The 15601-nt window shown below is 33.9% G+C and overlaps 1 protein-coding gene across 1 annotated transcript in view; it reads right to left on the bottom strand.

The window, feature by feature from the left end:
- The window catches only part of LOC108361789 (Delta[1]-pyrroline-5-carboxylate synthase), a 138281-nt gene extending 125487 nt beyond the window's left edge, over positions 1-12794 (bottom strand). Inside the window, exon 1 of the mRNA XM_017614546.1 lies at positions 12606-12794. Coding sequence (XP_017470035.1) covers positions 12606-12783 — 178 coding nt within the window. The 5' untranslated portion in view covers positions 12784-12794. The remainder of the gene's footprint in view (positions 1-12605) is intronic.
- Positions 12795-15601: the final 2807 nt, after the last annotated feature.

The following is a 15601-nucleotide window of genomic DNA, read 5'->3' as shown; positions in this document are numbered from 1 at the left end:
TATGTAGAAACTTTACATGTAAGCTTATTTTTAAAACTAGATTAACACGACCATCTTCATTGTCTGTTTTACGTCTCCACGAGCCGATTGCGAGTTTTGAACTAAACTGTCGTTTTCGTTTATTTCGTTCAATAGCTTCGTCCTGTCCGTGTTGCCTTTCTGTCCGTAGTAGTGTTGCTGTGTTTCGTCAGGTCAGTGTTGTTCGTGAGGTCAGTGTTATCCGTTCCTACATGCATGCTACCACTTTGCAATGGGGAGCTCTCGTACTCTTTGGATTTCGTGCAATCCGTGCATCGTTCAAGACTTCAAGAATACCCCTAATGATATATTTATCAAATACAAAAGGCTTTTTCAGGAAATGGCCAGGATGGCAGTCATATCTCTAGAACACATGTATGTATATAGACCAATGAATCTGGATTTACTCTTTGTTTTTCAAATTAGCTCTTGTTGGCTAATTTAAAAAAATTTTGGAACCTTATAATGTTTAATCATTCGAGCATCGGCTCTTTATAACTCCAAAGCCGTCGCACATTTCTACTTAAAATCCCTGTATGCGGCATCTCCAATGGTAAATAAATGTAAAGTATCATATGCATTAGGGTGCCCAATGGAAATTGTTTTTTTTTTGGAAAGTTCAAGACCCTGTCAACCAATTTTATTCGCTTTTATAAGAAATATTATTGCCTATTTTTATAGATTTTGTAAAGGTCATTTAGAGGTTGCCACCTGTCGATTTAAGTCAGAAAATACGATTTTGTAGATTTATGAGTTTTTGAATGACTATTTTTGATCCGACTTCAAAGATCGAATATGATCTGAGAAGAGGTTATATAGGCCTTTAAAATGGTGTATAACAATCTATTGTCGAATTGGCTTGTTGGAATTTTTTATCGGTTAAAAAAAACTCATATTTCTCTTAATTTTGACCATCGATAATTTCCACAATTTATTAACTGAGTATTTAGTTATTAACTGAGTTTTATTTTTTGCTCAAAACATAACGATTATTTTTTGAGTTTTATTTTTACTCAGAAAATAATCGTTATGTTGTGAGTTTTATTTTTTGCTCGGAAAATAATAGTTACGTTTTAAGTTTTATTTTTTGCTCTGAAAATAATCATTACGTTTTAAATTTTATTTTTTGTTCGGAAAATAATCGTTACGTTTTAAGTTTTATTTTTTGCTCGGAAAATAATGGTTACGTTTTAAGTTTTAATTTTTCCTCGGAAAATAATCGTTATTTCTTAGCAAAAAATAAAACCCAAAGCATAACGATTATTTTCTGAGTAAAAACTGAAGCTCAAAAAATAATGATTAAACTTGATTTTTATAACTAAAAGTTAAAAAATAAAAATCAGTGCCGCTGAAGATTTTCCGAGTAATAAGAAATGTATTGGCTTCCTCCTTATGCACGTAGCATTTCTCTTTCAGTGTAATTTTTTTAAATTGAAATTTCAAAGATAATCGTTATTTGCGGTCCCTAGTTTGAAGGTANCGTTATTTTTTAGCAAAAAATAAAACTCAAAGCATAACGATTATTTTCTGAGTAAAAACTGAACTTGAATTTTATAAGTAAAAATTAAAAAATAAAAATCAGTGCCGCTGAAGATTTTCCGAGTAATAAGAAATGTATTGGCTTCCTCCTTATGCACGTAGCATTTCTCTTTCAGTGTGATTTTTTTTAATTGAAATTTCAAAGATAATCGTTATTTGCGGTCCCTAGTTTGAAGGTAATATGAATTCATTTATTTAAATAATAAATAGCAGGTTTCAAGTTGCTGAAGAATCTTGTTGATTTTTGACAATTTTGTTGCTAACAGTGTCACGCATTTTCTTCCATATAAAAACGAACTTCTTTGTATAGAAAAAATGCGTAACACTCTTTATTGTACTAAAATTTAAAGGACTATAAAATTACATACCAAACATTTTTCTCAAAATTCTGATTCCAAAGTTTGAAATTTTGGTGAAACTGTGAGGAATTTTATTAATTCTTGCACAAAGTTTGAAATTGGGATTTACATGGTTTTCGTTAGACGCTGGGCTTTTATAAAAAATTAATAAGCTTTAAATTAATAAGCTGTAAAGAAAAAAGGAAAAATATGTCGCGACACTATAAAATGTTCATTTATTTAAGTTAAATATGCATGTATGTACATACCGATTTTTAAGAAAATCTAAATACCTAAATAAATACATATGTATGTATAAAAGCTGATTTATAAAAATTTTAATTAATTTTAATCTTTTAAGACATTTNTAAGCTTTAAATTAATAAGCTGTAAAGAAAAAAAGAAAAATATGTCGCGACACTATAAAATGTTCATTTATTTACTTAAGTTCTTGTTTATCTCGTTTTCTGTAAAAGTTATTACATACATATAATGAAACACTTGCAATATAAACATATCTATAACAAACACGTTACTTTTTACGTTGGAGTTATAGACCGCATACACGGTGCGTCTCAATCGCGATTCATTTGTGTACGTGCTGACTCGCCTTCGACTTCACACAGTTGAATAATTCAGAGTCATGCCAGAAGTAATTTCGGTGTAACTAACACATATTTATTTTCACAAACACATCCAAACCCACTTTTTTATTTTGTACCAGTAGCCCAATACAAAAATGTACTTCTTCTTCTTCTTTATTGGCTCTGTAACCGCCTAAGCGATTTTAGCCGAGTCCAAAACAGCACGCCAGTCATTTCTCTTCTGTGCTAACTGACGCCAATTGAAAATGCCAAGTGAAGCCAAGTCCTTCTCCACCTGGTCTTTCCAACGCAGAGGAGGCCTTCCTCTTCCTCTGTTACCAGCATCGCGGCCCGCGTTGAATATTTTCAGAGCAGGAGCGTTTCTATCCATTCGAACGACATGGCCAAGCCAGCGGAGCCGCAACTTGGATTTACACGTGTTTTGTTAAAGAATAAACTATATTTTTATAAAAAAAACTAGCCCGAAATACGATTGCTTTATAAAAGAGAGAACCATTTTGAAATATGAGTGTTTTTACTCTCTAGAAAATAATTTATGCAACGTCACATACGAGGTTTTGCATTATCTTGATACGCGGTTTTGCATTTTGTTGATACCCGGTTTTGTACTTTAAACGACGATATGAATGTATATATATTAATTTGTATAGATATATGTCTGTACGTATGTATTAGGGCATTCAGTCCCGGGAACCAGAATCCCGGANCTTGATACGCGGTTTTGCATTTTGTTGATACCCGGTTTTGTACTTTAAACGACGATATGAATGTATATATATTAATTTGTATAGATATATGTCTGTACGTATGTATTAGGGCATTCAGTCCCGGGAACCNTTTGATACGCAGTTTTGTATTTTAGAAGCGCCTTTTAGCAATTGCTTGCTATAAATAAATTTGTGTACTTCATTCCACCCAACGGCCGAAGCATTTTCTTCTTCCACCCACCGCCTAATGTCGACTGCATCCGTACTATNCCATTTGCACTTGGAGGTGAATTTTAGGAACTGCCTGAATACCTGTACTTGTTCAAATATTTTGTGCAAGAACTGTGTAATAACGAAAAGTCTGGTAGCAGTTCAAAACACAACAAGCTTTTACAGCGTGGCAGAATTGTTCTTCATTTTACGTTGTTGGCCTTTTTTGGCAAACGATTTCTGTAAATATGTGTAAATGTTTTTGACAAGTAATATAGATATTTTAGAATGAAAAATATTTAAACATTAAATTACATACTCTTTTACTAAGGAGCACTATGTCCCCTAAGACCAAATGTGTTGACAATGAATCTGTGTGGTTTGAAAAAGGGGAACCTACTGTAAAATGCAAAAAGTTATTATGAAGCCGAAATCCCGAAAAATCTTGGGATCCCGGGATTAGAATTTTTACAACCCGAAATCCCGGGATGGTTAAAATGCTTCGGGATTGAATGCCCTAGTATGTATATGTAATTTTCTTTTGAATCGGTAAGATGCATATTAACTTGCGGTAGGTATAAACTTGTTAATGACAAAAACGAAAAGTACTAAACCTCATATACATACATATCGTACATATGTATATCGTCGTTTAAAGTACAAAACCGCGTCGTTCTGCAAAAGCGCGTAACTGACATTTTTTGCCAAAAATTGGATTTGCTCACCGAAGCTCTTGGCTCAAGTCTTATCCATTCGTCCTGAAATATAATAATAATAATAATAATAATAATAGATTGGCGCTTACACACATGTTAGTGTTTGGCCGAGCTTCTCCTCTGATTTGTGGCGTGCGCCTTGATGTTGTCACACAAAGAGGAGGGACCTACAGTTTTACGCCGACTCCGAACGGCGATTGTATTTTTATGAGAAGCTGTTTTTTATGGCAGAAATACACTCGGAGGTTTGCCATTGCCTGCCGAAGGACGACCGCTGTTAAGAAAAAAACTTTTTTCTATATTTTTGCGATGTTGCTTTGACCAGGGTTTGAACCCGGGTGCGGCGGAGTGGAAGCGCGCACTGCTTACCACTACACCACAGCGGTCCTGAAATATACCAGCCAAAAATGCGATTGCTTTATAAAAGAGAGAACAATTTTGAAATATGAATATATACAAAATAATTTATGCAACCTCACATACGCGGCTTTGCGTTATCTTGATATGCGGTTTTGCATTATGTTGATATGCTGTTTCGCACTTTAAACGACGATATATAGATATATTTGATTTAAAAGAAAACCTCATATATGTACATATGTATATAATCAAAAGCAAGAAGAATGAACAAAGTAACAATTTTATACGAGGGCAACGCGGACCGCCGCTAAAGAGACATCATTTACTTTTTGTATTGAAAGAAGATCGTATGGCTTTATTTTTCATATTCAAAATTTTTGCTTATGGCTTTATGTCACATTTCCCAAGGAAATAAAGCCATATGGCCTTATTTCTCCATGTGAAGTGAAATAAAGCCATATAGCGTTATTTCCTATGGCTTTATTGCACGGCATCGTTCCATATATGTTATACTCCTATACTGGGAGTAAGAGCTAGTACCGTCCGAAAACACTACAGTACAGATGTCTCAGTAAACACGTACGAAAGAAAAGGAACACATACGTTATAAATAAAAATCCCAGCTAAAACTTGAAACTTTTTGGGAAGTACTTATTTTTGTATCAATGGAGTAACGCAATACAAGTAGCCTCAAGACAGTTTTCGCTTACCTGTAATGCAATGACAAGAAATTTTATATTTATTCGATTACCTCCAATGACATGCACATGTTAAAATAATGCATTCTGTACCCCAATTTGGGGTACCTGTAATGCAATGGATAAGCGAAAATTGTCTTGAGGCCCCTTGTATTGCGTTACTCCATTGATACAAAAATAAGTGCTTCCCAAAAAATTAAAAAATTTTTGCTGTGATGTACTCAACACATACACAAAAATGCACTTTCCCAATTTGCCAAACGACGTCGTTTCCGACTCGTTTTGGTGGACAATTTGTTCGCCGGCGACGGTCGCAAACTCGCCGTCGGATGAAAAGCACACTTCGCCAGCAGGCCGCAAAAACGATATTCCAGCGAACTGCAAAACGATGCTCAAAATTTATACCACATTTAAAGTAAAAGTACAGTTTTATACCAAATTTAACTTAAACTTTAAACTTCATACCCACAAATTTTATATTTTACAAGGATCGCAATGGTTATGGTAGTAGATTTAACCTGATGCCTGGTATCTCCGAATGACTTCACTTGACAATTTTTAGCAATAACTCGACTCCAGCGCAGCCTTGCGGATCTTTTTTTCAATACTATTACCACTATATATCTCTATTATGAGGCAAATGGGTTAAAAAATAAGATTTTTCGTAATAATTCGTCTCCAGAGCCACTGTCGAGCAATTTATTTCGCCGCAATATTTCCCTTCACGTTACCAATACATGTCTTGAATATTAGCCAGATCGGATCGTAAATACAATTTTTAGTACTAACTCGACTCCAGCGCCACCTGGTGTTTTAAGTTGTGAACCTCGTTTAGGAGGAGATCACACACAAACACACGTACCGAAGAATTATATATGTATTTACAGATGGGTAAAAGTTTCAGTATGTTCAGAAGGCGTCACGCCCACTTTTCTCCATGAGTATGGGATTGATACCATATCAAGTTCCAGGACCTATCACAAATACTTCCAGAGATATGCGGTATGAAAAATTCGATTTGTATGGGAGATGTCACGCCACCTTGATATAAAGAAATTATTATCAGCCTATAACCAAAAGGTGTCCACAATTTCAGAGAAATCGGTACAGCCGTTTGCGAGATCACCTCTTATAAATATAGGGGACTTCTCTTTATATAATTGGTATAGATAATAAGTATACATACGTAANGTGTCCACAATTTCAGAGAAATCGGTACAGCCGTTTGCGAGATCACCTCTTATAAATATAGGGGACTTCAGCTCAATCAAGTTAGCGGCGCTAAAATGAAAAAATGAAGAAAAAANAATAGCCAATACGATTGCTTTGCGGCGCCTTAAAATACCTTTCTAACTGTAAAGCAGTCATTCAATTCTATTCTATGTATATCTATAATACGTGTACCGAATTTGCAGAAAAACTGACCATGTGTACAAATTTTTCGAATAGATTGGTCCCTGGTCAACGTACCGGAAAAAATAATCTTATATGCTAATTTCGGCAAAAAGCTACCTGCGTGCCAAATTTCAAGCAAATCGGACCACAAATAAGATTTTTTCGAATAGATCGATCCCTGGTCCACCTACCTGAAAAAAGTATCCTATATGTTAATCGAGGCAAAAAGCTACCTACGTACTAAACTTCAAGCAAATCTGACCATAAATACAATTTTTTCAAATAGATCGGTCCCTTGTCCACTTACCGGAAAAAAGGATCCAATATGCTAATCTAGGCAAAAAGCTACCTACCTACCAAATTTCAAGCAAATCGGACGATAAATGCGATTTTGTTTCGAATAGATCGGTCCCTGTTCCACCAACCGGAAAAAGTATCCTGTATGTTAATCGAGGCAAAAAGCTACGTACGTACCGAATTCCAAGCAAATCGGGCCATAAATACGATCCGGGCCATAAAAAGGATCCTATACGCTAATCTAGGCAAAAACCTACCTACGCACGCAATTTCAAGCAATTTGGACCATAAATAAGATTTTTTCGAATAAATCGGTATCTGGTGCACCTACCGGAAAAAAAGTTAAGTTTTTTTGCCACGATGGTTGCTGAAAGCTATTTATGTACAAAATTTCATGAAAATCGGACCAGCCGTTCGCAAGATTACCTGTTACAAAAAAAGGGATAATTAGTATAGAAAAGTTTTTTTTACTAAAATTGCAAGTACCTTCGAAAGTATTAGTCCTATATAATTTGGTATATGGACCCTTTTTGTAGAGAATCGAAGTAAGCTAAAAAAAATTCTTTTTTGCACTTGAACTTTGATGGACTTGGGCAAGCCCAAGATATTGACCAAAAATTGTCATATTTCACACAGATTGTTTTTAGAGCATAATGAACCATATTTTTGCTTTTACTAATCAAAATTCTAAAAAGGGGGATTTTAGGCTCACGCTAACCTACAACCGAAGCATATATACTGGTTCATTAGGAACAAAAGAATATCTTATGAAGTAAAGCCTTTTCTTGGAATATATGAATTACATTATATATGAAAACAAACGTATGAATACATTTTTGGCTGTATCCGTTGTTTCTGATTGTCGCAAAAAAAACTTGCCTAGTGACGAATTCGCCCCTTGATACGATTTTTCGAATAAATCGGTCCCTGGTCCACTTCGCAGCGAGAAGGATCCTATATGCTATTCTACGCATACACCTACCGAGAAAAAGTAAATTTTTTTTTTGGCCTAAAACATGATGGTTGCTGAAAGCTATATATATACAAAATTTCATGAAAATCGGACCAGACGTTCGCGAGTTTACCTGTTACAAAAAAAAGGGACTTCTCTTTATATAATTAGTATAGATGTTCTGGCAATTTTTTTTTTAATTTCACTTTTATTTCAACAATTTTGATTAAAAGAAAAATACAGATAAAAATAAAATATTTTACACAAATAAGAAAAAATATAAGCGATAATCGCATGAGGCTATTGCCTGAAAATTTTAAAATGCGCTTAGTGGCATTGTGCTACTATGATAGCATGGCCGAGTAATCATAGTCAACTTATGTACAGTAGTCGAACAAATTATAGCCGCACCAAATTTTCACAAGTTTTAAAATATTATTTTTGCTGTTATTTAATTTTGGTTAGTTTTTTATAGTTCATTCTTTAAAAACATCCGTATAGTTTCAACAAGTTTCATTAATGCTGTAAGGCTCTGGAACTCAGTTCCTGAATCCGTAAAAGCAGTGATTAATCGGAGTAACTTCAAAAAGGTATTGCATAATTACTTTAAATCTGCACAATGAACGTGGTTGCGATTAAACTGTTATCATTTCTCTGTCTCTGTCACTTCTACTATTAAACCAAATTTTGTATGTTCGTATTTATATTTATATGACTGACCTTTTATTATATCTGGCCTTAAATTTTAAGTCTTAATTTTAATTTTAATTTAAAATACAAATATTAATATTTTTTGTTGCTATTTGATATATTGTTAGTTTTAAGTTTACTTTGTACAAACATTGAATTTTACATCCTGTTGATGTATTATAAAAGACTCAAAAGTCTTATAGATACAGCCTCATTTCTTAAATAAATATGTTAAATATGTTAAAGGCAGTGTCACACGATTGGGTATTTTCCAAAATTTGGTGCAAATCGTAACCCAAAATATTTTTCTTTATCCCAATCACGAAATTTAATTTGTTGAAATTTTCAATAGAACATCGCTGTATTGTACCAATCTTTTGACTATTGTCGCATTTTTTTACCAACAGCCCAATATAAAAATGTACAAATCTGTACAAATGTACCAATCGAGTGACACTGCCTTAAAAATTTATGCAATTTAAAAAAGAATTCAACAAATTCTCATTAAAATTTCGAGTTTTTTAATTAAATTCCGAGTACGCGGTTTTGTGGCGCATTGAATTCTAATAGAATAAAGTATGAGTTTCAAATGGCTAAAAATTTCGATTGATTTTTTAGAATTTTTAAAAAGTTCGAAATTTGCACGAAAATTTGTTGATTTTTTTTAATATTGCACAAATTTGGAAACTTGGATTTACACGGTTTTTGTTAAAGAATGAACTATATTTTTTATAAAAAAATAACAAAAGTTCTATGACAACAAAAATAATACGTTAAACCGTTAATCGGTGCGAGTGTCTTTGTAACTTAGCCATGGTTACGCTACAGGAGATGAAATATTTACCACCAACAATGCAAGCAAATTTTGACAGCTGCAGTTTTTGCATAGCGCCACTTGCGGATGCTAAAATTTAGGCTAATCTATTTTTAGCGAAAAGCGGATAAAATGTAAGCTCTCGCATTTTAGCATATTTTAGCTATAACGAAAGTTAGATTCCGGNAGAACACCTGCAACACCAGTTTGTTAAGTGTCGAGATCTAAAACAATTCAGCTACAGAATTAAATTCATCAGCTGATTGGATATGCTAAAGATAGTATTTCATTTATTGAGAGTGGAAATGATGGTTTTCTTTATAGCAAAAACCGAGTCCGATATGTTAAACGTGCTGGAATGAGAGTTAAAATCTTGGCATAAACAACGGTATGATTCGTTTAGTTCAAAATTAGTTTTGCATGGCTTCAAAAATAGAGGCCGAAAGTGTCTTGACACTCGAGAGGGAACATTAAAATAAACCTCAGCCAGAAGGGCCGGGCTATTAATCAAGCCTGTCATTAATTTTACGATAAATATTATACCTAGCATTTCTCTACGACTTGCGAGTGTAGGCAAATTTATGAGCTTTAGACGACTGGTGTAAGGGGAGACATTGTAGTCTGAATCCCAGTTAAAATCACGCAATGCAAAAAGTAAGAATTGTTTTTGAATTGATTAAATAATTTCTGAATGAACTTGGTAGCAGGGATTCCAAACAATAGATCCGTATTCTAGTATAGGTCTAACTAAAGTGGTAAGAAGAGCTTTTGTAACATAAGGATTTTGAAATCTTTTGACCATCGCTTTACAAATGCAAAAACGCCTTTGGCTTTATTGACTGTAACATTAAAATGAAGGTTGAAATTGAGTTTGGCATCCATTGTGATACCAAGATCGACAAAATTGAAATTGAATAAACAGCTGATTGAGGTTAAGTGGCATATAATTTGTATTACACCAACTAACCACGTTGCTTAGATCCGATTGTAACAAAGACCTTTCTTCGATAGAGGACAATGTTTTAAAAAGTTTCGCATCATCAGCATACATTAAAATTTTAGGATATTTCATTATAGAAGAAATATCATTAATGAATATCAGGAACAGAATCGGACCAAGGTGGCTTCCCTGAGGAACTCCTGAAGAAACTTTAATGATGTTGGAATAACAATTTTTAAAAATAACTCTTTGTGTTCTATCAGAGAGTAGGAAAAAATCCATTGAAGAAGACTGGGCTGAAAGCCGATTAAGTCGAGTTTACGGATGAGTAACGAGTGACATTCTTTGTCAAAAGCTTTACTGGAATCGGTGTATATTACGTCGGTATGAGCATTTTCTCTAAAACCGTTTGAGACATAAGTTTTTAAGGAAACAGTTCGGAATACGACCAGGTGACGCTTTTAAGGGTTTTAAATGGTGTAAAACTTCATCGGAAGATATTACTGGAATATAAGTAGAGTTAATTGGACAAAGCTCGTACGGATAGTCTCCACTTATGGGGAAGTCTACAGAATAATTGGACCTAAAGAACTGGACAAACATGTTGGCAATGAGTTGGCTGTCGCTAGACACAGTGTTGCGATAATGCATAGCGGACGGAAAACCATGTACCTTACGCTTTGAATTTGCGAAACCATAAAATCATTTAGGATTGTTAATTAAATTCTTTTTAATTTTACATAAATATGACTTATAACATTTCTTATTTAATGCAAAGTAGCTATGCCGCAAAACTGAGTACTTTACGTAATCACTGTGTAAGCCCGTTCTTTTATAAGGTTTAAAAGAATGATACTTTTTATTTTTCAGTTTTTTAGGATCTTTAGTGAACCATAATTGTATTACGTTTTGGTGCATACTTTCGAAAAAAAATTGAAAGCAGTATCATTAAAGTGCTCAGCGCTACGCTCCACGTTATCTCTATATATTGGCCAAGATAACTTATCATAACGCTTGCACTTCAGCCTTCTTTTTATAAAATTGCAGTGGTTGAGTTTAGTCTCTAGATTGAAAGTTTTCATTTAGCAATTTTTTTCTCCAATAGCAACTTTTAAAACACACGACGAGTCGAGAAATATAACAACTGTTTTCGAAATTTGCATAAAATGAAGTCTGAAGTGTCTTTTACTTCTAAACTATAATTGCTGGAAAAGCCCAACTAAGTTCCAATTCGGCATCAAACTGCGTTTACGCATATTGCAAATTTCCATCAATTAAAGTTTAGAAATAAAATAGACTGATGCTTTGTTTTGCTGCATTTCCGAATAGCCCCATTATTCTGCTGAGTGGCAGTGTTTATACTTAATTGACTTAAAATGCAGTTTTTTCAAACAATCTTTAAGCACTCCTACGTTTTTAAATGTCCTGATTATACAACTTAAAACTATCGCAAGCTCCAATTCTTTGATAACTTACCTCTCAGCATGTTCCAGAAAAATATTGTAAGCGCCATTTTACCATTAGACAATGGGGTATGCAAAAAATAAATTGTCCTATTAAAAAGCTAGCATTCAATAATGTTGTTGTTCATTTAAATCCAATTAAATTTTTACACTGTTTAAGGAAGAATTAAAGAAAAACTCACCTATAAAATTTACCTTTTGTCGCTTACGATAAAATCGCAATCAGGGGTCGATATGTACTATGTCTGTTGTTGTACGTACGTTCCGATCGCTGCTGAACACTTTGTAACAGAAAAATATAAAAAAAATTTATTAACAAAAACGATAACTTTAATACCGGTTAAAACAACTTAGTTATCTGCGCAGAATACGCCTGCTACAAGTTACCGATGATTTTGTAACGTGAAAATTGTATTACCATAAATATTTACCACTTCTATACGCATAAATTCTGGACGTTAGGTAATGCTGTAAATAGGCGGCCGCATAATAGAGAAATAAATAATGAAAAATAATTAAATTTCTGGAGTTGTTTATACTTATAACGCCCTTTTTAATTCGTAGAAATATGGTTTTGGCAACATATTAACTAAACATTGTAAAACTGACGAAAAATTTGTTTCTATCAATAAATCGATTTTATGTAGGCAATTTTCTATCATTTGGACGACTAAATGCGCGAACCATCCTACCTAGACGACTTTTTTTAATTTTGTTAGGTAGGGTTAATATCCCGTCGATTTTTTCTAGGACTATATGTATATTTCATATTTAAGTTAGTAAATTTTTAATGGCGGTGAAGGAAGAAACTATTTCAAAACACACCAAATGATATATGATCTATCTAAAACTCATGCACCCACCGTTTTCAGCCAACACATCTACTGGAGTCGAGAAACTTTCTGTGGATTCAGTAAAGAATGTACCAACTTTTCGGCCAGCAATTATAGTTTTGATCGCCTTCTCTTGCATGCCGTTACAAATCACTACACTAACACCACGATCCAACGCCCATGTAGCAGCCTTCACTTTAGAGTCCATGCCCCCTGTACCAACCTGCAATAAAAAAATTTAGCTTATAGAACGTTATAAAACGTGTCATACTCATATCAAAGAGCATACAAAAAGATATAGTTACAGGTCATGATTCAATTACTAAAGGTTTTGTAAGTAGAATTTTTCCCACCCACAGGGATAGTTTTTGGAAGCAGGAGAAAAGGGAAAGAATTCAATCACACTTCCTAAAATGGTAGCTAAATTCCACAAAAAGGTGTGGATAATAGTGAATGGTGGTATTTTAAAACAAAAATTATCTAATTTAAACAAGCTTATTTACATCGAATATAAGCCCTGATTGTTACTAAAAATAAATATTTCTATGTATATGTATGCCAAACTTTCGACGGCGCTTAACTCGAGAATGAATGGTTCACATTGAGATTTTTTTTGTTGTATTTGTTTTCCAGATGATGGATATGAAGAAGCTATTTGTTTGTGGAAAACTTATGGAATATTTATTAAAAACACGACAAATAAAAACATTTGGAGCTTACGTTTCTTTCGCGGTTATGGCTCGATTGCTTCGAATATGGTAATTCGAGTTCTTTGATGTTGCACTTTTAGTGTGCTGGGGAGATTATACCACCGTCAGAATATTAAACATTGGCTTACACAGTCGCGATTGGCGATTCGTGCCGGATGAACTCCGGAAGAATAAAAGGAACACGCTACTGAACGACTGAGACAGGGTACGTTATCTACATCGTCAAATGAGAAGTGCCGTAAGTGTGCAATTACATCGCGGCATTGCCTAAACCGAGCTGGCCTGTAGAGCTGTCAAACTATCGACGATACTATCGATAGTATCGATAGTCTGGTCACTTGAAATAACTATCGATAGTTTTAGTACTATCGCCACTATCGCTTCATTGATAGCGTATTCTCCTTCCTAGCGCTTTTGATATTTGCACGTATTGGTTCAAAGAGAACAAAAATTGGCAGCATTATTTCAGGAACGAACGAATAAAGATCACCTAGGACGGTGTGCGAGAAAGTATTTTTTTGCAGTGACGTCATTTTTTCGCCGCCATGTGAATAAAACGGTATGAAACCATGTGTGTTAATGAAACAACCGATGAAAAAATTACGTTATTTGCTATTATTATTTTTTTCTCAAATGCAATTACAAATACGCGGATGCCGTGCTGGGTAATCTGTTTAGTTGGTTCATTGCATTATTTCCAAAAGCGCCATTTTTTTATTTTTAGCGTGGAAATAGCAGAGGTTATATTGCCGTTTTAAGAGCGTGTCATACCGGGCAATGCAGTATATGTATTTCAAAAGACTGTCAAATTGAGAAATTGCAGAAAGCAGTTGCATGAGCAGTGGCACCTTGCATGTAAAGACATTTTTTATTTCCGAAAGGCGAATTGCAGAGAAAATTTCTGAAATCGCTTTTTGACTATCTACACAGCGAATGAATTTCTAGCAATATTTCTCGAATCTAAAATGCAACCATGAGCCGATAAAATAAACAAATTAATAAAAGCATGATAACGAAAAATAAATGGATTTAGAAAAACATATGAAATGGGTCGATACTATCGATAGTATCGATAGTCACCCTTAAGACTATCGCAAAACATCGATGGACTTGACTATCGATAGTTTGACAGCTCTACTGGCCTGTGTTACTATCGAGCCCATGGACGCGGCTTGCCAATATTTTATTGCGTCAAAGTCTCATTCGGAGACACCAGGATTGTGTTGTGGAGGACAATACCTAAATACCTTCGTTGACTCATTTACCAGAACGCGCGCTTTACTTTACAGGGACTTGGCAGAGTCAAGAGGTCTCCACGAATATCGACAAATACATTTCGGCATTTAAGGGAATTTCGTCTCTTTAGCCTACATTGAATTTCTGTAGTCTAACGATTCTCATCCATTTTGTCATGTTGCCCCCAGCGAATGAAGAACAAACATTTCTTCAAATTTAAAAAGTAAAAATTTCACTACTAAAAATTAAAAATGTTCTTAAAACCGGCAAAGAAATTTGGAAAGAAATATCACTGTTTTTGTTTTTAGGAGTAGGGTGGGAGTGTCATTGATAAAATTAGAGCGAGAGAAAGTTTTTCTTACAAAACCTTTCATTATTGAACCATGGTTACAGGTATACTCTGCAAGTAACCGATAATTTGGTTACCGTAAAATTTTATTATCAAAAATCTTTACCACATCCAATAACCGCGATTCGAGGTTCATTAGTAATGTAAACAATGTATTAAGCAATTCAGGGCCCGAATCGTGGCATTTGTGATCGAATGATTACTCGTTTCGAATCGAAACGAATATAAATTAAATTAAAAACTTTTTAATATACAACGCTTTTATAAATGGGCTAAAAATTTTAAATTAATATTTCTCAGTCCCATAGAATTTGTTTTGATAACTTTTGATTTTGAAATTTTAGCAAAAGTCATTATAAACAATCTATGANATAGACCTAAAATTTCTATAGAGAAAGTACAAATTTGAGATCGATTGGGATCAACTTGTCAAATAACGTTAAATTACAAGCATCTAACCCTAATTTATTTTTCATGCAAATATAGGTTCGAGTATTTTTTATTAAGTGTGAAGTAAAGTGTTTTGTGATATAATATTGCTTTTCATTTTGTGAATTTGGTGCAAGGTCTAATAAAACACTTGCATGTACAATTTAACAAAAAAAAAACACAAGATGTAAAGTTATACCTTGGGTTTATTAATGCAATATATATATAAATATATATATATATAAATACTTTTTTCTTGCTTACAATGTTGGTAAAATGCAGGATGTAATTAGGTAACTTAA

This window comes from Rhagoletis zephyria, unplaced genomic scaffold, assembly GCF_001687245.7.
Source record: "Rhagoletis zephyria isolate East Lansing unplaced genomic scaffold, Rhagoletis_zephyria_1.1 Rzeph_scaffold_00850, whole genome shotgun sequence".
Classification (NCBI taxonomy): domain Eukaryota; kingdom Metazoa; phylum Arthropoda; class Insecta; order Diptera; family Tephritidae; genus Rhagoletis; species Rhagoletis zephyria.
This window is presented reverse-complemented; position numbering and strand designations above follow the sequence as displayed.